The sequence below is a fragment of the Vanessa cardui genome, chromosome 27 (assembly GCF_905220365.1).
Source record: "Vanessa cardui chromosome 27, ilVanCard2.1, whole genome shotgun sequence".
Classification (NCBI taxonomy): Eukaryota; Metazoa; Arthropoda; class Insecta; order Lepidoptera; family Nymphalidae; genus Vanessa; species Vanessa cardui.
The window spans coordinates 6,596,427-6,619,239 of NC_061149.1; the positions used below are offsets into that span (position 1 = coordinate 6,596,427).

General features: G+C 36.1%; 1 protein-coding gene across 10 annotated transcripts in view; it reads left to right on the top strand.

Moving 5' to 3' along the window:
* Window positions 1-22,813, top strand: part of LOC124541156 (paired amphipathic helix protein Sin3a) — a 43,780-nt gene that overhangs the window by 10,597 nt on the left and 10,370 nt on the right. For 6 of the 10 annotated variants that reach the window (XM_047119004.1, XM_047119005.1, XM_047119008.1 and 3 more), the window contains exons 3-21: window positions 7,327-7,390; window positions 11,200-11,342; window positions 11,666-11,874; window positions 12,247-12,382; window positions 12,953-13,122; window positions 13,866-13,984; window positions 15,280-15,371; window positions 16,027-16,155; window positions 16,525-16,647; window positions 17,004-17,144; window positions 17,516-17,606; window positions 18,341-18,509; window positions 19,230-19,384; window positions 19,877-20,023; window positions 20,620-20,717; window positions 20,887-21,003; window positions 21,109-21,285; window positions 21,815-21,919; window positions 22,255-22,453. In XM_047119004.1, the coding sequence (XP_046974960.1) occupies window positions 7,327-7,390; window positions 11,200-11,342; window positions 11,666-11,874; window positions 12,247-12,382; window positions 12,953-13,122; window positions 13,866-13,984; window positions 15,280-15,371; window positions 16,027-16,155; window positions 16,525-16,647; window positions 17,004-17,144; window positions 17,516-17,606; window positions 18,341-18,509; window positions 19,230-19,384; window positions 19,877-20,023; window positions 20,620-20,717; window positions 20,887-21,003; window positions 21,109-21,285; window positions 21,815-21,919; window positions 22,255-22,453 (2,584 nt within the window). The remainder of the gene's footprint in view (window positions 1-7,326; window positions 7,391-11,199; window positions 11,343-11,665; window positions 11,875-12,246; window positions 12,383-12,952; window positions 13,123-13,865; window positions 13,985-15,279; window positions 15,372-16,026; window positions 16,156-16,524; window positions 16,648-17,003; window positions 17,145-17,515; window positions 17,607-18,340; window positions 18,510-19,229; window positions 19,385-19,876; window positions 20,024-20,619; window positions 20,718-20,886; window positions 21,004-21,108; window positions 21,286-21,814; window positions 21,920-22,254; window positions 22,454-22,813) is intronic. The other 4 variants (XM_047119009.1, XM_047119007.1, XM_047119010.1 and 1 more) reach the window with 3 other exon arrangements.

The following is a 22,813-nucleotide window of genomic DNA, read 5'->3' on the forward strand; positions in this document are numbered from 1 at the left end:
GGGAACAGTATGGTCTTTGCTCCGCTGTGAAATATAAACATACAACTAAAATACTCAAGACATCACAATACACTTACGTAAACATAATTACATACAATAATTTTCCTTATTACAATTAAAATTATATTTACATTCGCGAATGGTGAATTAGCGTGCAATTGAGTGCAACGACTTCAGCCACGGTATAAAGGAAGCTTGCGTTATTCTTTTATCGATACTTGTATACGTTGTTAGTTAAATCTATTGGTAAAGTCAATAATTAGAAATCATTTGTCAAATTATTATCACTACACAGTATAAAACAAAGTCGCTTTCTCTGTCCCTATATCCCTATGCTTAAATCTTTAACTAAGCAACGGATTTTGATACAGTTGCATGGATGTGGATGGATATAGAGGTAGAGGACGACCAAGGAAACGATGGATGGGTTGTGTGAAAGACGATACGGTTAGAAAGAATGTTACTTGTGAGATGACGTCTGACAGAGAAGTATGGAAGGAGAAGACATGCTGCGCCGACCCCAAATACAATTGGGATAAGGGCAGGAGGGTGATGACGATGAGATAGTGATTCGAGAAGAAGGCTTTTATATATAATACATGGACAATTTATTAAAGAAACTGAGACTGTTAATTTTAGAAGTTTCTACTGCGATGTCATATCATTGTACCCGTGCGAAGCCGGGTCGGGTCGCTAGTTTACATTATTTAGAAATCTTAAGTGGAGAGACCCAGATATGGATTAATGAGCTGGTCAGGTTTAACAGCACTACACGGCAAGAGTTTTGTTAAGTTCTATTTTGAAGATTAAGTCTTGTGTAGCTACAGGCACTAGAGACATTCTTAGTTGCCAAACAACAACAGCCTGTAAATTCCCACTGCTGGGCTATAGGCCCCCTCTCTTTGAGGAGAAGGTTTGGAACATATTCCAATGCGGGTTGGTGGAAAGCACATGTGACAGAATTTCTTATATAAAATATTAACGTAATATTAAAAAAAAAAGAAACAAATTATTCATACTTAGGTCGGGAAAGCGTGACAGACAAGTGACTTTCTCGTTCATAATATTACTTAACAGATGATTGTGATCGAATTTCGACAAACGCCGAAACACTCGTATTAATTGAGTTTGACATAGCCTAGTTGCAACGAAAGTTAACGGATGCGAGTACACTGATGTATAATTAGTTTTGCAGTTGTTCAGTATCAGTTGGTAAACACGAGGTTATCAACAGTTATCAGTTGAATGTAAGCAACTCAGGAGACGGCTATTTATACTATACTCGCGACCCGCCCCGGCTTTGCACGGTCGCAATGTTTATACTGACGACCTCCGTGGTCGAGTGGTGCGTACACCGGTTTTCATGGTTACGCCACTTTGAAATCCCGCTTCGATTCCTGGCCGAGTCAATGTAGATTATCATTAATTTTCTATGTTGTCTTGGGTCTGGGTGTTTTTGGTACCGTCGTTACTTCTGATCTTCCATAACACAAGTGCTTTAGCTACTTACATTGGGGTCAGAGTAATGTATGTGCTTTTGTCTCATATTTATTATTATTATTTATATTAAATAAACTAGAGAATGTCTTATAATATAAGTTTTTCAGCCATTCTCTACTATATTTTGCATGTGTTATACATTTAACCTTACTCTTGAATCAATCTTATCTATCAAAAAGAACCGCTTCAAAATCCGTTATGTAATTTTAAAGATCTAAGCATACATAGGAACAGTGGTAAGCTACCTTGTTTTATACTATGTAATGATGAAGAAAATTATGTGTTATGAACATAACCTATATAATGTAGCTGTCTACCATTAATACATTTTTAGAATTGGATCATTCGCTCCCTATATATTACTCCTATATACATACTAATAGAATGAATATTCTTTACTGTACATGTCATAAAGCAAGGGACGGTTAACAAAGGTAGTCTTATCGTTAATAAGCAGACATTTTTTGACTATAAGTATCTACGAAGCAACATGAACCGTTATATAATATAGAAGCAGAACCTGCTTTTTCCCGCGTAAAATTTATAAAACAAACTTACTATGGAAAACCTGCCAAATTGCAAGTTTGTAGGTATTATAGCTGAGATTTCTTGATTAAATATTGAGTAGTATTTCACTTTTATAAATATAGATTTTAAAATGATGAGATGATACATATATATTATATAAATTAATAATTATAAAACATGCATAGGCAAAGATTTTACCTCCATAATATTTGTATAGAATTACAGGTCAGTTTATACTGGTATCAGTGCGTTCTTTGTTGAAGTACACAAAAGTCTATACCAATGGCAGGACGAGTTAAAACATAAACAACTATGACCTTGAATTCACGTGATACTATTGGTCGAGATCGTTGTATGTTTGTCTTTAAATATTAACTTTGCGAAACCGTTCTATATATACAGAGACGGTAAAAAACTTATTTTCTTTTTACAAGGTCACAGTATATAAATAAATAAAGGTATGTGTACTAATATTATAAATTCGAAAGTAACTTGTCTGTTCACGGTCAAATTCTTGTGCTTTGGATGATATTTTAATGAAGTAAGCTCGAGGGATTGCTATAGGTTACCCTTTGTGGGGAGAAATTTTGATGAAGGGCTTTGAACTGGGCTAAGATGTGGCTTCAGAGAGTTTAATGTTGAAAAAAAAATAGATAAAAATCGTGTATTTATGTATTGGTTTATAATACAGGATATAAAGTTTATTGTAAATAATTGAAGTAAGTTAACAAAAAAAAAATAGTTATTTTGTTCTATTACTATAGCTGTTAGATTTACGCACCTAATACTTTAGTGTCGATTCAATACTTCTTACTACGCAAAATGTATCTTAATATTATAAATGTGAAATTTACTTTCGTTTGTTTTGTAACGCTTTCACGTTTTAATCGACCGATCATCAAAAATTCATACTAATTATTATAAATGCGAACATAAATCTGTCTGTGTGTTACGCTTTCACAGCGAAACCACTTTGATGTCATCATATGAAGCATGGTTGAATGCCAAGGATACTTATTAGTTATTACCGTACCCCCATGACGATCATCCTTAAAACACGAGTGACGCCGCGAGCGATAGCTAGTTTGACTAAAATGTTATCCAGGGTACAGATAAATACTCTGTAATATTACGTATTACAAGGGCCGTAGTCGCGACTTTAAAAAAAAGTATGTTTTTTTTAAATGGTAGATAATATATGTAAACGAAATATTTTTTATACATAATTTTCTTGTTTACATATTAAATTGTTTGTAATCGTAATCACAATATAAAAAGCTTTAACATCAAGGACGTATTGGTAACAATTGTGTACGGAAAGCTTTTTTTAACTGCAGTTATAAATATAGAGTCTGAATCACTTGGCACGAAACTAGCTATTATAATACAGCTACCTGGTTAAAATGGCCGAGTCGATGAAGCCGTAATAGCTTAGTGGTAAGAATGTTAACTGGAGGTAGCGGGTTCGGTGTGAACTAAATTTTGTTTTACGTTGTATTCATCTTGCTTGAAAATGTCATATGTTCGAATATGGAAGAATTTTTTTTGTACTTTTTTTCATCGTTTTTTTTTTCATCTTCATATTATATTGTATATAAAAAAAATATAATTCCATATGTAGGTTTTTTATTTAATAGTTAAATAAAGAATGAATGAAAGAATGAAATGAAGCGCTCGTATTAAAGTATATGTCGCCCGCGGCTGCGACCGCTCTCGAGGAGTTTGTAATCAGGTGTTAGGTATATAAAATAGCAAATGACCTTCCTTGGGATGTTAAGCTTGTTTAATAGCAAACTTTATCAAATTCCGTTCAGTGATAAATCAAGGAAAGCATGACAGAACAGATACTTTTATATTTTTAATATTAGTGATGATTAAAAAAAATGTCACAACAAGACTGTTAAAATTTCAAATTTCTCATAATTAATATTCTATATTGAATACGTAAATATTTTTGTTACTATCAATACGAGCCGGCGTTTTGTAAACGGACATACAGCACTAGTTTATTTACGATATACGTTGCAAAACACTCCGCCCTGTAGTGTATTGATTTATAGCCTAAAAGCTTCGGTGCACTATAGGCCTCTCGCTCTTGTACACAACCTATCTCTTTCTAGATAATTCGACATCAAAGCCTAGCCTTGTAATTAAGGCTAGTTATGTTAAAACGTCTTATGTAATTAACTAATTGATTCTATAATTAATTCATATTAAATATATGATCGCAAAACTTTATTGATTGGACAAATGGCTGTTATGTTTAGATGTTTTCAATAGAAAAGTCGTTATTGTGACTAGCTACCCGCCCCTGCTTTGCGTGGGTGTATATTTATAAAGAAAATGCTATGTTTTAAACATAATTTATTCATAGCTTTCAGGAATAATATAGCTTTCTAGTAAACATTCTTTTAGAATTCGACCATACGTTATCTTACATAATAAGCAACAAATTTTAACTTCTCATAATATACATTAATAATTATATATGTGTAGTTTTGTTAATTTATTTCATTCAATTAATTTCGAAATAGTTATATATTTATGAGTATATTATATAATAAAACACAATCATTATTGAAGGTAATTGTTCTGTCATTATTTTGATAACATTACGTACAGGTAACCTTTGTTTATATTGTTGCTTGATTAGAAGTAACGATAAAAACTCTTTAACGTTAAGGATTACATTCGTTATTAACATATATACAACATATATATTGCTTGCAAATTAAAATATCTACTTCACTTTTTGTAGTATCACATTTAATTTTGGATAAAAGAGTATTTTTTTTGTGTAGCAATATTAAAAATACCCAAACAATTAGTTGTTCTTCTTTTCAATCAAAACTATCAAGGGTTATTTTTAATAGATATTAAAATAAAGTTTATCTTATGTTTAATGTAAATGCTTAATCATTATTATGAAACAATTATTCGTAATTGCTTTGATTAATTAGATCGTTAGATAAAGGATATGTCAAAACATATCGTACTAATTGCGGCGGCTTTTATGAATATTTTAATTATATGTATTACTAGTAGTTGCACGCGGCTTCAAGTATTAAGATGTTGGTTGTAATTTGTTAAGCAAAAAAAGTAGTATGTCCTTTCTTGGAGATTTTTCATACAAATTTCGGTTCATTGGTTTGGTCGTGAAAGAGAGTTTTTGTTTGTTTTTTTATTTTATTTTATATGTTATAGGTTGACGGACGAGCATATGGGCCACCTGATGGTATGTGGTCACCATCACCTATAGGCAATGACGCTGTAAAAAAATATTAACTATTGCTTAAATCGTGAATGCGCCACCAACGTTGGGAACTAAGATATTATGTCCCTTGTGCCCTGTAGTTACACTGACTCACTCACCCTTCAAGCCGGAACACAACAATACTGAGTACTGTTGTTTGGCGGTAGAATAACTGATGAGTGGGTGGTACCTACCCAGACGGGCTTGCACAAAGCCCTATAGATAGACAGTTACTATAATATTAGTAGAGTAAGTATATTTGCTTAATGGTGCTGATAAGGCTATGTACGAGCTATTCCGAATTGGATCTAACCACTTATTATTTACACATCATCAGTATAATTAATGTTTTAAAAGGTTTCTTGAATGAAAAATATTTCGATATTGATCATATAACGTCCGGTTTGTATAGGTTTCCCCCTATCCCGTCGCTTACTTACAATAAGAATGACGACTGCGTACAAGGGGATAAAGCGAATTTAGCATTGGAAGCGTCACAGCCTCCCATGGCTTGTGGCGTGCCGAAAATGTTAATACATTTTTTTTAAACTCTAATTGTATTCAATGTTTCGATTATATTCATATGTTAAGCGATCCATAACATACATACTCAACTTACTATATATAATACTTAAGTTATATCAAAATATTTGAGTGCGTTTTAAAGAATTTAGTTTTAGTATGAAATATTATTGTATAAGGAGATACTTTTCATAATAACATTACCTTTAATTTGTGATAAGCATTATTTTTTATTTTGTATATGAGTTTTGTATCTTAGTCATTGGTTACGAGGGTACGAACCCCTAGTACGGCCCATAGGGCGGCTAAAGAGTGAGTTTGTTTATCTCGTGAAAAACGTACCAGTGTAACAACAGTCACAAAAAACATATCATCTTTTTCTGAAAGTTGGTAACGCTTTGCTGATGTAATAAATGGTTAATATTTCTCACGGTACCAATTGCTATTGGATCCAAGTCTGCCCTACTAATACTTTATTAAAAAAAAATCGAATTCTAAATTCGAATTTCAATCATAAATCGTTGGGACGGACCCGACGATGCCTTAATTGTGGAAACGCATCCAGCCGTTCATCATATCGATTCATTTAGCATTTGTAATTTGCCAGTAATCGAGGTCGCCATTAATATATAATGTGGACGATATTGATTAAAGCACGAATTGCTTTGATGGAATATTATTCTATAATTTAAAAAATGCGCAAATATTAACAATGACCTATTAAAATGTAAAAAGATTCTTCTTCAACCGCCCTCTTCCGCCTCACATAAGCGCTGATGAAATTAAGTATATAAGAAATGTGATCCTCTAAGTGATTATATATATCTATAATAACACTTTTGTATTACAAAATGAAACTTAATTTCAGACATATAACAAAATCCCCCCCCCCCCCATAAGACATAGGTTTGTAAGTATATAATAAATATGATCTTATACGTGATTATATTTTGATAATGTTGGTGATATAATCTATTACGTATATGATATCGATCGTATTAATTCTAGCCGTTATCATGAAAAGAAAACATTTTCGTTTTTAGGTAATAATTTCGATACTATTGATAACGATTGTTTGAATGAATATGTGATTGTTATTTATTGTGTCGAGTATTTTAACTTTGGTTTACAAAGTCTTTAAGGTGCGTAACTCTGTCGCATTTTGTTTCGAAACAACCCTTGGTGAGGATGTTTGATAATTAAGATCAGATTAGCATATCTTTTTCATAACAAATTTGAAATATATCAAACTCAAACTCCGTTATTCAATATAGGCGCATTTCACTTACTAATTGATAGTCAAATTAAACACTACCACCGGTTCGAAAAAAAAAAACACCCTGACCTGAAAAGAACCGGCGAAAGAAACAGCTGGTTTTTTTGTGTTAAATGAATGTAATACATATATTGAATATAAATAGAATTAGCAAATGTATACAGACAGAAGAGTATAATCTCCAATTTTTAATATTAGTATATATGTTTTCACAAACAGATTTCTATATTATTGTAATTTGTTACAGATTCAGCAAGCGGGTGCCAGCAACATGCATACGTTGGCCCAATCGGCTCAACCGCAATTATTAGGTAAGTTTTATAATATATAAACATATATATATGTTCAGATTATAAAATTAAAGGCATTTTGAGCGCTAGGAACATTAGAAAACCAATAAACGCGAATAAAAGCTGATGCAAATTCTTGGTAGTGAGTAGTAATTAATTTTGTTAATACGTAAATAAAATTCCCTTATTAAATTAAATGCAGAGAAATATTTTAGTGAAGTACGGCCCAAGCCATTATGTCTTGTGTGATGGGAGATTTTACCTCCGGGATTTTCACATGATGTACGTAACGCAAAAGCTGCTTTTCAGTGAGGAGTGCTGGCCTATAGATACCAATAGAAAACATATATACAGACGTATTGCACTGCCTTTTGTTTTTTAATCTGGCCATATATGATACAGTTGCCAAGTGCTCTGTCCTTGTCTGTCATATGTTAAATTAAAGATGACGAAAAGGGATAGGTGACATCAATAGGGTCGTTTGGAGACAAGTGATGAAACACATGCGATGTGCTTTGACAGACTGTCGGTGGTGATACACGCATGCTGCCTTCCTTCTGATGTCTCTAATATTTGCATCAGTAGACCTGTTTTCGGCAATATATAATTAATATCTTAGACTAACTACCGAGTATACAAATGCTTTGTATAATGTTATTGGTGTAAAAGCTGTTTAATATTTTTGCAATCCCTATAAGTTATCACGTATAATCAGGTAGCCCATTTGCCCACGCCCACCATTATAGTTTTGCCCACGGCTTCGTTCGCGTTTCAGGCCTTAGTCGTCAGGTGTTAGAGATGGACTTGGGACCAATTTTCATCAATTTCGGTTCAGTGATTTAGCTCTGAAACAGTACCAGACAATCATAGTTACTCTCGCATTTAATATTGGTATAAATGATATCACACGCATGATCAAGTTTAAAATTAAAAAAAAACAAGTATTCAACGGAAGGGCGGTGTCTGTTGTTACCACATCCGGTCTAATTTTTACACTGTTGCGAAAATGCTTAACAATATTAATAATATTCATACCACTCATAGAACAAAATTATTATTAAATATAGAGCGTGCATATAAAAAAAGTGTTCGTTTTAATATTAACATGGGCTATATTTTACTCAATGCATATTTATACACGGTACATATACTAAAATAATATTTTTTACAATTTTTTGTCGGTCTGTTTGTTTGTTCCGACTAATCTCTGGAACGGCTGGACCGATTTTGACGGGACTCCCACTGACATAGTAGGGAGTAGCTTATGCTACAATAATATTTTTTTTTGGTTATACTCAAAAGCGTACAAGGTCGCGGGTACAGCTAGTAGTACATATATTTTGACTGAAGATTTTACGATTCGAATTTTCATAGGTACATTTTTTTTATGTTTGATTAAAATTCATATCGTGTTGGATGTTGACCAAATACATCGTTTGAAAAAAACGTATGGAATATTGAAATTCTTCGTGTAATAAGTTTACACACGCGCCCAATATAATAGTGGGAACTTGGTGTGATATAATTCTAAAAAGCTTGACAATATTTATGAAACAAATATGTTTGCTTACTGAGATTTGTTTATTATTATACTATTCCTTTCAACTACTCAAACCAGGCATCTTTTCACAACGATATTCAAAACAGTAACAGCAGTAACGCGATAAAGAATATCATAGTATATTTGGGATATCGTTGAATTAATTCTATGTTTATTCGTTATTATTCCTAATTACTATTACTTTAAATAATTGTATTAACTAACATGACTGTATTTTTTTAAATGTTGAAAAACTGAGTTTCTTGGCGGTTTTTCTCGGTAGAATCTACTTTACGAACCGGTGGTAGCTTCATTTAATTTTTAAATGACGTTTCAAAAGTGCTTGTAAAAGCCCACTTGAATCAAGTTTATTTTGATTTTGCCATTTTAATTTGCGTCATCGACTCCAAAAATATGTATATTTAATGATATATATTAACATATGTAAAAATAATTGTTACGAAATTGTAAGTCAACACCGTGTGGGCGGGTTAGGGCGCGAGATGCAATCTCCCGCGTTACCTTAGGTCAGGTACGATAGCGTACAATGTAATCGTTGCAACCGAGTGTAAACAACTTGTTTTATATTTATAACTTTGAAAGTCTGAGCGAAATTGGATATGGTAGTAAAATGTTCCTTTGCATAAGCTTTCGTTCGATATGTGGTGTGTATGTGTGGGTGGGTAAGATGTAAGTTGCACACTAATGCTATATAAAATACATATTTTATATTCGTTTTAGTATTCGAATTCAGAAGTTTTAGTCAGTAGTTTATATAGGATCATAAAATATTGTGAATTTTTTTTTTGGTATGGTAACAATGGTGATTCCGAAAGCTTAGCAAACGTATATTTTGTCAAAGGTTTTAAATATTCCTTGATACGCTGCGTGTGTGATATTTATAAAAATACTTATTCTGCCTTTTGAAAGTTGCGTACCTAACCGGACGAAAAATTATTTGTACTTCTAAAATAAGCTTAAATTGCCTGTATACTGTGGACGTTAATGTAAAATACTCACAAAAGGTCATACAAAATCCAGATGAACCGGACATATAATCATTAAGCCGGAAACGGTTGTAAAAAAATAATCATACTCAGCTAAAATTATTCACATGGCAACCCTACGCGGCGTATACATGCTACCGGTTCCCGCCCGTTCGATAAACTGCGTGAACGTTCGACGTGCGACGTGCGACACTGCGCATTCATTAATCTGCGCCGCGGACGCGCGAAGTAGCGCGCACGCTCGCGCACGTACGCGTTTCTTGTGACTGTTGATACGCCTTTATACTTCCGAGGACTTATCTTTTGTATATTTTTGATAAAATACTACTGAACCGCCCTGGATTCATGTAGCTTTGTGTCATTAGACAATGCAAACAACTACATTTCTAACAAACCATTTCTAAAATTATCAGTAATTTTGGACTGTAGTGTCCATGTATACAAAAACCTTTCTCTCGAATCACATTAAATATTAAAAAAAAAACCTCACTAAAATCCGTTACGTAGGTTTAAAGATCTAAGCATACATAGGTAAAACCAGTGGTACGCGACTTTGTTTAACAATAATTAGTTGATTATAAATGAGAAAGTTTAGATGCATTCCCCCTCCTCCACGCAAACGCGGGCGAAGCTACGGCATAAAACTAGTTTTTTAAACATAAACAACTTGACTCTTCATCCGTTCGACTTTATCAAATAGGTAAATAGGAATCGCAGCTTTATGGATTTAGAACTGTCAAATTTGCATATTTTGACATTGACGTTTAACGTTACACGTTACTTCCATTTATATCTTTGAAACTACAGCGTTTACGTGAAAAATATATTGCGTAACTAGTAATAACATTTGTCTTATTAAATAAATTGTGAAGGAAATATTCTGAAGATTTTATATAATCTATAAATAATATATAATTATTTGCTCGTGTTGTAATCAATAACATCAAGAAATCCTATCTATCTGCAATTTACTCTTTACTTGAAAGGTATCAAATTATAAGTGTAAGTCAAGGATTTACCAATTTGTACTGAATTTTCATAACATTCCAATCATAGGCGTATCACAGAGACATAACCTAGAAAACATGACATATATTTTTTAACTGTACATAAATAGTAGGTTAACTAACGGCATTATCAACAAAAATAATTTGTCATGTGATTTTGTTACTGTTACAATCCGTGAATATTTTCTATTACATACTTAGCTAAATAGTTAACAAAATGTATATTCGAAGTAATTGTCAATGCAATAGATGTTTAAATTGTTTGGTTGTTCCCAGGAGCGACAGCAATGCTGTCAGTGAGTGGGGGCTTCAGTCGCGGCCCGGCCCGCGCGAACGCCCCCGCCGTCATCAACTACCTGAAGCCCAACACGGTGCAATACGCGCCGAAGCAGCCGCCCCAAGTGCCGCCGAGGCTTAAGGTATACTAGGAGACTATATTTATTATTTAAGTAACTTAAAGGCATAGCTTTATGGTTTTGGTAACAATAAAGGCAAGCCGTTTAGTGTTTCCTCCTCGGTAGAATCTACTTTCCGAACCGGTGGTAGCTTCACTTAATTGTAAAATGTCGATTCAAAAGTGCTTGTAAAAGCCCACTTGAATAAAGTTTATTTTGATTGTATAAAATATCTAGAAATGCATCATATTTTCTTTAAAAGTAATATTACGTAGACACAGACAAAATCATGTTTATTTTTTTAATTGCTACAGTACATTGTCTAACCACCATATGGTTTTCCGTAGCTGGTCCAGCAACCAGCCCCGCTGCCCATCGCCGGACGCCAGTCGCCCGGTCTGGCGGCGCCGCTGGCAGCTCAGCCGGCGGGTCAATTCCAGCGTCTTAAGGTCGAGGATGCGCTCACGTACCTCGACCAAGTGAAATACAAATTCAACACTCAACCCCAGGTGTACAATGACTTCCTGGATATCATGAAGGAGTTCAAGAGTCAGACGTGAGTGTTATGCGATATTGGTGTTTATTTGTAGTAGTAGTAGTATGTGGGTAGGGTAGAATACCTCTTGATAGTAATCAAATATATAATAGCTCAATCTTCAAAGAGTCAGACTAGTTATTAGTTATAATGTGCTTAATATACATAAACATATATACTAATAGATGCGATAACTTATATTTTCTCAATGAGTCCATGTGAAGGTCATTTCCTCCCTTATGAAGATCATATGTTACTTACTATACAAAATGATGAAAACAATTACCGTTTGAAACAGATGAAAAGTATTATTGGCTGCTTTTTTTTTTAAACTGATAATAATTACAATACAACTAAATTGTATGCAAACTCTTAACACCATTGAACATGTAGTGTCGGTTGCAGAATCGACACGCCCGGCGTCATAACCCGGGTGTCGAACTTGTTCAAGGGGCATCCGGAGCTGATTGTTGGATTTAATACCTTCCTGCCGCCCGGCTATAAGATCGAAGTGCAGAGTAATGGACAGGTGAGACTCGTTATATTTTTGTACACAATATGGACTTTTCCCAGTGATTATGGGATGATAGCTGCACATAAAACACTGTTGTGGTCTTATTTTGAAGAGCACCACCCTTAAATGTGCAGTAAATTAAAGATGGTTCTCGATTGCAATCTAGTAAATTGTTAGGATTTACCAAAGAATTCATTATAGAGAGAGAAAAATAAGTAACCAGTCAAAAAAAGAAAAATGTCATTTGCAAAATGTTTCATAAAATCGTCTTAATGTAGACAGTGACTTGCAGTTTACAGATAAATTAAATTAAAACAAAACCTATCACGGGTTTCATAATAAACGCGAATATTCGCGGGCGACCCACTATTATTATTTTAATTTCACGATCGCTTTCTCTTATTATGTCATGTAGATTGTTTCTATGAAATATGCAATAATAACTCAACAATAGCCTACGTAACGTCTGGGATGCCAAAGATGTGGTATCTTTGGCGTCCCAGGCGTAACAACATACACAACAGACATGTCACGTGGTTAAACATTTGTTTACTAGGCTGGATGTAACCGACGCACTGTTCCCAGGTATCGGTGTCCATGCCGTCCCCCACGGGAGCGGGCTGCGGGCCCGTGGGCGTGGGCGGCGTGGGCGTGGGCGTGGGCGCCGTGAGCAGCGCCGGCGGCGGCGGCGTGCTGCTGGGCGTGCACCACGCTCCTCCGCAGTCGCAGCTCGTGCATCTGCTACCTGTGCCACAGTCAGTATGCTTATTAATTATATACTCAACTCTCAACAGCCTGTAAATTCCCACTGCTGGGCTAAAGGCCTCCTCTCCCTTTGAGGAGAAGGTCTGGAACATATTCCACCACGCTGTTCCAATGCGGGTTGGTGGAATACACATGTGGCAGAATTTCTATGAAATTTGTCACATGCAGGTTTCCTCACGATGTTTTCCTTCACCGCTGAGCACGAGATGAATTATAAAGACAAATTAAGCACATGAATCAGCGGTGCTTGCCTGGGTTTGAACCCGCAATCATCGGTTAAGATGCGCGTGTTCGAACCACTGGGCCATCTCGACTCTTCAATTATATAATTAAATGACTATTCGGAACTTTTCTTCCCCTTCCTATAAATACATAAGAATTCCTTGAAAATTCTGATATGATTCCTTACTGTGTAATACAAGATCTTCTCTCGACCATAACAGGTCTGCTAATTCAAAAACCCATAAAAAATGTCACTTATTCAAGTATATTCTATAATATATATTTAATGAAAGGCATTCACCATTTCCAAATTTAGAATTTGCCCAGTAGAAGAGTTAGTAATGAAGTAGTTACACCCTTATAAGAATTATCATGATGAAATTAATTACCGATTGACAGCAATGATAAAAACTTGCGGCTGCTCTTTTTGAGTTCTGACATTAATTAATTAAATAAAATCTTCATATACAAGATTACAATAGTGTACTGAAAATAAATTTTTAATTCGTAGGTCAGTCAATACAGCAATAGTGCACAACTTGTCGGTAAACGCAACGCCGGCTAACACCCTGCATCATATCTCACAAGCCCATCAGCAGATTGAAGCCGCAGCTATACATCATCCACCAGGTAATACATATATTATTTGTATGTATATATATGTGGTAATCTTTGTAATCCCTTTATATGGACAGGGAACTATGCAATTTGGGACGGTTAAATTTTATATAGAGGAGTGTAGCTAATCCTTATGCAATATGAAATAACTGATTTATTATAAGAGTATAGGTACCATCTACACATAGCATATTCCATCGCGAATATGTAAGCGAGCTTAACAAGACAATAAAGTAGGGCTAACATCTTAAATTAAGGAATGGTTAATAACTCTAGTAGCGACTATGTCTACAAGCGATGGTTTAACTACTTACCATGAGATGGTCTATTTACCCATAAAGCTTTGGACAGCAATGGTTACTTATCTTATAGTCTATAAAATCGATATTTTTCCGTTGACTATTCTGGACTTTGTGTCTTGATGTTAAAATCATAAGACGCTGAACTATCACTAAAAATTTCAACCAATATGCCTTACTATAGGCAAGTATTTACCGTGTGTGTGACACAAACGTGTATGATCTAAATTTAATACGAGCGATACCTCAGGACGCAGCTAGTATATAAATAAATGCAATGGACTAAATATATGTATAGATCAATTGAGTCACGAAGCCGCGCCCCTCGGCGTTAGATTATAATCGGCGTGCATTAGTAATGAGTGACGCTCGTGCTCACAATATGGCTTAGTGTGCGTGTACGACGAGTGAAGATCGCAAAAAATATAAATTACATTATATTTTTTACGTTTATTTGAACAATAAATATTAATTTAAAATACAAGTTAATAAAATGTATATAAAGAATAGCTATAAAGGTATCGTTGTGTAAAATATTTATTATGGTTACTTTTATAAGCAATTATACTATAGCTATAGCTTCTGCCTGCGACTTCATCCGAGTATATTACGGATTTGTGATTGGGTATCTCAAAAGAAAATCAAAATAACCCATAAACATGCAAAATAAAAAAATATTAAATAAATTCAAGTAAGAAGATTGTGGTAGATTTTGTACAAATTGTATCCGAAAAACCCAAATATCTTATGGAACCCTATTTTTCCCAAAATTAAATTTAGAATGATATTTTTTAAATCAGTCCAGTAGTGAGCCTATTCATTATAAATAAACAAAGTTTTCCTCTTCATAATATTATTAAATAAGTATAAGTAATAAAGATTGTGTTAATAATAATAATAATGTGAATGTACAGCGTTTTCCTCTTTATAATATTATTATATAATTATAAGTAATAAAGATTGTGTTAATAATAATAATGTGATTGTGACGTGTGTGTGTGTGCGCAGGCTCGGCGCCCAGCAGCGCGGCGCACGCGGGCGCGGCTGCGGGGCAGCCGGTTGAATTCAACCACGCAATCGAGTACGTCAACAAGATCAAGGTGAGACCGTCACATTGAACTGGCGACTATCGCACGCACATACTACATATATACTATGTATATATAACATCTTTAACCACAGCTGGACAGTTTCGTCTTAAAATCTTTAATTGGGTTTAGATTTTATTATGTCATATTGCTTCAGTGTTATAGATATTGTAAAAGAGTACTTTAGTGATTCGAGCTCGGCTTCTAAGAAATTATTGGAATATAATGTAATGTGTAACTACAGGCACAAGGGACATAACATCTTAGTTCCCAAGGTTGGTGGCACATTGACGATGTAAGGAATAGTTAATATTTCTTCCAGCGTCATTGTCTATGGGCGATGGTGACCACATACCATCAGGTGGCCCATATGCTCGTCCGCCAACCTATACCATAAAAAAAAATGTAATTGCTCTACACCATCTGAATCACTGTGTATATAATTAATTAGTGTAATTATTGGACATATCACTGTCTATTGACTATGCATGCGTGACCGCACTACTAATTATTTCGTAGCGGAAATCCATGCATAGAACGGAAGTTATTAAATATTAAAAGACGTCGTGTCATTCGTCGTTTATCGTTTAATATATAATTCAATCATAATTCTGTAGTTTAAATAATATTTTCTTTATGACACTAATTTGATTGTTTTCGTCGCCAGTCCCGTTTCTCCAGACAGCCAGACAAGTACAAGCGTTTCCTGGAAATCCTTCATGCTTACCAACGTGGACACAGAGACGTTAAAGAACCCCAGGCTAAACAGCAGACTGAACAGGAAGTCTATTCGCAGGTAATAATTAGAATTTTAAATGACGCTATCGATAATTTACCTTAAAAATTACCTATTAATGTGTACTCAATACGGATTAGTAAGCTGAAGTGGCAGTGGGCTGGTCATATTTGTCGTAGAACCGACAACCGTTGGGGTAAACGTGTTCTAGAGTGGAGACCGCGTCTCGGCAAACGTAGTGTAGGACGTCCTCAGGCACGGTGGAGTGACGATATACGCAAGGCGGCAGGCAGGAGCTGGATGCGAGTAGCCGGAGAAAGACCACAGTGGCGTGCACTGGGAGATGCCTATGTCCAGCAGTGGACAAAAATAGGCTATTGATGATGATGATGATGATGATGTGTACTCAATGAAATCTGTCTTTAACAGGTGGCAAAGTTGTTTGAGAATCAAGATGACCTCTTGGCTGAGTTTGGTCAGTTTTTACCAGATGCAAAGGCGGTAACCAAACCCGCACACATTCCGCCTCATTCGAGATCACCTCCGCCTCAGGTATGTTGTGATTTGTTTCTTATACCAGGTTAATTATTAAGTTAATTGTGTAGAAATATTGTCTATCAGATAATAGAAGAAGAAAAATATACAAACCCTCTGTCTAGAATGATGTCTGATGACTTCAAGTATAGAACAGTCTAGTCTATAAAAACGTGATCATACTAATTATGAGTTATCAATCTTATTTTGAATGTTCTCCAGAGAAAACAAACAAAAGATTTGAAGCAATATTTTTTTTATCATATGGGATCACGTTGTTGTATTATACAAAATACACATAACAGGTTGATATGACATATACAGATGTATATGCAGAATGATTACATGATACTCATATGTATGTGTGTGCGCAGACGCCGGTGGCGCCGCGCGAGGAGGAGCGCTATGCGGCGGCTTCGCCCCCGCCGCACGCCCCGCACGCCCCGCACCCCACGCACGCTCCGCACGCCGTGCACGCTCCGCACGCACCGCACACGCAACTACACCACGCGCCGGTAATACCATACATCTGAAGTTATATATGATGTTAAGATGTGAATTCTGTCATAGTTTCATTTTGTACAGAAGCTAGTTAAATCCACTGGTATCACTTATTTATTTATTTAATACTTTATTGCACACACAATGAAAGGACATACAAATAAAGAGAACAATTACAACAAAGAAAAGTAAATAAGAGCGTGCAAAGGCGGTCTTATTGCTAAAGCAATCTCTAACAGACAACCTTTGGTGAAAGGATTTGCAAAAGCAGAAACAGGATAGTGCAAAAAATAGTGTATATAAAAATAAAAAACATAAATGATTGCTTATTTTACCGATGTTATTGATTGGTATGAGTTATTAAATTTGGATTTTTAATAAACAGCCACTCCCGAAGCACACGACTGCGCCAGCCGCACCTCCACAGCATCACCATCTCAAGAGGTCGCCTAGCTTCGGATCCTCGACTCAAATCGGTAAGTTTTATATTTAATTTTATGATAAGGATGTACCCTTAGAGAAGTCGATAGGACTTCTTCGGTACATCCATTAGTACATTGAGAATCTGTTTATTGCCCAATAGGTTTCAAATGATCGAATTGAGATAATACAGTTAGGGCGTCAATGAATCTCCCTTGTATCGACTTGCCCGAGTGACTGGGTCAATGTGGCATTCGCCTCCTGTATCAGATGGCTAAAGGGAGCCATCGGCGCCAGTCCGCGTCAGTAATTGCAACAAACATAATCATATTACTCCTATTACTTGACTGCATAGAGTCAGTAACAGTTTTGTGGGGTAGCAACTCTTTCTCAATGTATACGCTTCTAAAACAGGATCCCAGAAAGCGTTCAAAATGCTTCTGTTGTCAAATTAAATATGTTAAGGAATGCTTGTCTCCCAAAGGTTACTATCGCCTCCAATCTGTTTCTATTCATATATGTACAATTATGTATCTAAATAATTTGATAAAAAAAGACCCGCCGAGTTTCTTTCGCCGGTTCTTCTCAGGTTAGGATGTTCGTTATTCTGAACCGGTGGTAGTGTTTATTTATTTATTTATTAGATCACCAACAAAATACACACTAAAAAAATTCCAAATACATGAATAAAAAATGAGACTAGTGGTATCTTACTTATAGGTGATAACAGCATGCACAAAATTATGTTTAATTTGAGTTTGAGTGTAACGTGTTGTGTGGCGTGTCGCAGCGGGCGGGGCGCCCCCAGCTAAGAAGGCGCGCGCGGGCGGCGCGTCTCCGGCGCTGCGCGACGTGTCGCTGGCGGACGCCGCCAAGCTGGCCACAGCGCACGACTACGGGTTCTTCGACCGCGCGCGCAAGGCTCTGCGCTCGCAGCACGTCTACGAGAACTTCCTCAGGTATATATGCTTATACTGCTCTATTCATTACATATATGACGACCTCCATGGTCGAGTGGTGTGTACACCGGTTTTCATGGGTACGCCACTCTGAGGTCCCGGGTTCGATTCCCGGCCGAGTCGATGTAGATCACCAATAGTTTTCTATGTTGACTTGGGTCTGGGTGTTTGTGGTACCGTCGTTACTTCTGATTTTCCATAACACAAGTGCTTCAGCTACTTACATTGGGATCAGAGTAATGTATGTGATGTTGTCTCATATTAAAAAAAAAAAAATACGCATACGCAAAGGCAACAATTCCATAGCTAGATCTCGTAGTTTTTCATATTTATAATATTATCGAGATTTAGGGAAAGGGGAAAAAATTATAAGTAAAATTGAATGTTAATGTAAAATGTTTGAAGGTTAACACAGTCGAATTTTAAATTCGCTGTCAATAGTCATTAGTTAATAATTGATATATATTTTTTAATCAATTGTGTTCCGTGATCTTCTGTTGAACGGTGAGCTTGTTGTAGGCAGTTCAAGTAATGAAAAATGCCATCAAATCCAATTTGCTAACATGGCTGGGAAACATCAACACTTGCTCGTTTGCTTATGTTTTTTACGATATAGAATAAAAATATATATCAACCATTGGCTTGTTAGACAGATAGACAATCTGCAATAACATAAACTAATGTATATTATTAAATAATTAATTTGTATTTCAATAACAGATGCCTTCTACTCTTCACCAATGAGATTATCTCATCGTCTGAGCTCCTCTGCGTCACCGAGCCTTTCCTCTACCGTCACCCGGAGCTCAAGAAATGGCTACAAGATTTCGTGGGTCCAGTCTCGCCGCCGCACACGCCTACCACTACTCATACCGGTAAGTTTACTAACAAAATTATAAAATACTAGTAGTCCCCTTGGCTTCGTTCGCGTTTTATGATGTTGGTTGTCATGTGTTAAGCAAAAAAAGTAGCCTATGTCCTTTCTTGGAGTTAAAGTTTCGTACCAAGTTACATCAAATTCGGTTCAGCGGTTTGGTCGTGAAAGAACTACAGACAGACAAGAGTTACTTTCACATTTATAATATTATCGGGCCCCACGATACAGGTCTCCTAGTGTGGGGTCCAAAGATAATCAAAGATTTTAAAATTGCTAAAACCATTATGCTCCTAAACCAATGGAAAACATTGTAATTGTTTAAGCTAAGTTTAAGAAGATTAATATTGTGCCATATTTTCTAATCTATTATGTAAGCATTGTGTTTTTTCAATAAAGTTTGTTATTATTATTATTCATTGGTTACAATGATGCATAAAACTAGTCAATATATATTTTGGTCCAAGATGTTAAATGTTTGATATATTGCCAGGCTACAACAACTTCAGCAGTACGAGCAGCTTACTCAGCTGTGAACGATCCAGGCTCGGGTCGGAGACGAAGCGGCATGAACCCCTCGGGGCCTATGGGGCCCAGTTGAGGCACGAGAGGCCTCAAGGAGACGCTGCTATGGATATAGGTGAGATTCATAATAATGCCCATACTATTTTCAAACAACTTAAACGTAAACCTTGGGTTAAAATTGGTTCATATATGATTTCCTAGAATTATATACACTATTAATTCATGGAATGCTATTTTTATTTTCGTAATTCTAAATCCATCACGTCTATACAAAAGAGATTGCTCGGAATAGATTGCGTTTCGTTTATTTCTGATGTTTAAAGTTTAAATGGAGAGTTGAAATTTTCTAAGTTTCAATATAGTGTAAAAGTGTAATTGCTAGTATTCTTATCATAATTCAAATTTCAATAAACCGTCTTAAGATACAGTTTTCGTTTTTATCTAAATTTATCCTGAGATTATTTCGAGTCTTATACATTTTCGTTGTAGACAAATGATGAAACACATGCGATGTGCTTTGACAGACTGTCGGTGGTGATACACGCATGCTGCCTTCCTTCTGATGTCTATTCATAATGTATATATTCAAAAATAATACAATTAAAACTCATTGAATAGTGCCATTATCAAGAAGTTTAAATTTTAAATAAATTATTGTTATTATGAGTTGTTACTTAAAAGATAAATTTATATGCGTTTTTTATTTAACAGATCTGTCGACGTGTAAAAGATTAGGCACGTCGTATTGTGCGTTACCACGCGAAGCGGCTGCGAGGCGATGCTCTGGACGAACGCCGCTTTGCAAGGAGGTAAGAGAAACGTGTCTTACGAAGGAACTGTCAATTGGTTTCTTAAAATTCTACAACATCAAATTCACGTAAAATAAATGACTAAACATATTAATAATATAAAATATGGAATGTTTAAGTCTCCAGGAGGTTTTTTGTTGATTTTTAATGTATTTGCATTTTGTTTTAGGTTCTCAACGACACGTGGGTGTCCTTTCCGACGTGGAGTGAGGATTCGACTTTCGTTACATCGCGGAAAACTCAGTTCGAAGAGTACATTTATCGCTGTGAAGATGAACGATTCGAGGTTTGTATTATATTACTCTTATCTGTTAAATTGTGCATACGTTCAAAATATTAAAGTTTTGTTCAGTGTTAGAAGTTCGTTATGAAATATCTTCGTCGCTTGCAGTTGGATGTGGTGATCGAGACTAACGCGGCCACTATCCGCGTGCTGGAAGGCGTCCAGAAGAAGCTGTCTCGTATGACAAGCGAGGACGCAGCCAAGTACCGGCTTGACGACAGCCTGGGCGGCCACTCGCCCACCATACACCAGCGCGCGCTGCGCCGCATCTACGGCGACAAGGTGGTACGGCACCGCACGCTCTACGCATGCGCGCACACACGCACACACGTATACACACACACGTACACACACACAGACACACACACACAGACACACACAGACACACACACACACACTAACACACACACAGACAGACACAGACACACACAGACACACACACACAGAGACACACAGACACAGACACACAGACACACAGAGTAATCATGACAGTAGTATTATACAAGACATCGAACCAGTATACAGTACAGTAATACAGTAATATATTAATTTGACATTATATACAACAAGCATGCTGTAGATTATTGAAAGGTGTATTTTTTATTTAATATATTATATAGTTATTATCTATTATATATATTTGTTTTTATTTTGGTGCAATGGATATTTTTTTTGTAGATAGAAAAGCTAGTTTATTAATTTCAAGTAGATTTTAGTTATATTTGCCATATAGTTTAATATGCTGTAGTTTTCGAGCTATATATATGTTGCACTTGTTTAAAATGTCATATATTCAAATAATAAATTGTTTCAGGCGGTGGACATTATCGCGGGATTAAAGAAGAATCCTGTTGTTGCCGTACCGGTTGTATTGAGGCGGCTCAAAGCTAAGGAAGAGGAGTGGAGGGAAGCTCAAAAGGTAAGATGGGGTCTTACACATAAGTAGCATAATCAAATTTTAATACTGCGTTGACAAGATTAAAAACATTTTCGGAACCTATTTTGTGGAAGGTGTATATGCGCAATTTTCTTGCAAGTATTTTTTAGAAAAGTATTAAATTTAAGTCAAATATTTCTAAAAACCAAAACATAGATAGTTCATTTATATTCAAGCTCACAAATATATGTTTAAAAACCAAAACATAGTTGGTTCATTTATATTCAAGCTCACAAATATATGTGTTTTCATTATGCGGTAGTCAACCTTAGTGTTGTCTAAGTGTATACCCGTGTCTGATGTGTATCTTGTCGCAGGGCTTCAACAAGCAATGGCGCGAGCAGAACGAGAAGTACTACCTGAAGTCGCTGGACCACCAGGGCATCAATTTCAAACAGAACGACCTGAAGGCGCTTCGGTCCAAGTGCCTTTTCAACGAGGTGGAGAGCGCCTACGCCGCGCGCCGCCCCGGCCCGCACCTCGTCGCCGACTACGGCCTGCGCACGCGCCACGAAGGTGAGCCGCTCCCACACCGACACACGCACACACACACACACCGACACACGCACACACACGCACACGCGCGCACAAACACGCACTCACCCACACACACACGCACGAACGCACGCACGCACACACACACACGCACACACGCACACACACGCACACACACACACGCACACACACACACGCACGCACACACACAAACGAGACAAGTGATGAAACACATGCGATGTGCTTTGACAGACTGTCGGTGGTGATACACGCATGCTGCCTTCCTTCTGATGTCTCCTACATAATATTTTTGTACTGTAGTTGAATCGAATAAAGAATACTAGTTAACTAATCTTCGATTTCTGAGTTCCATAAAATTTG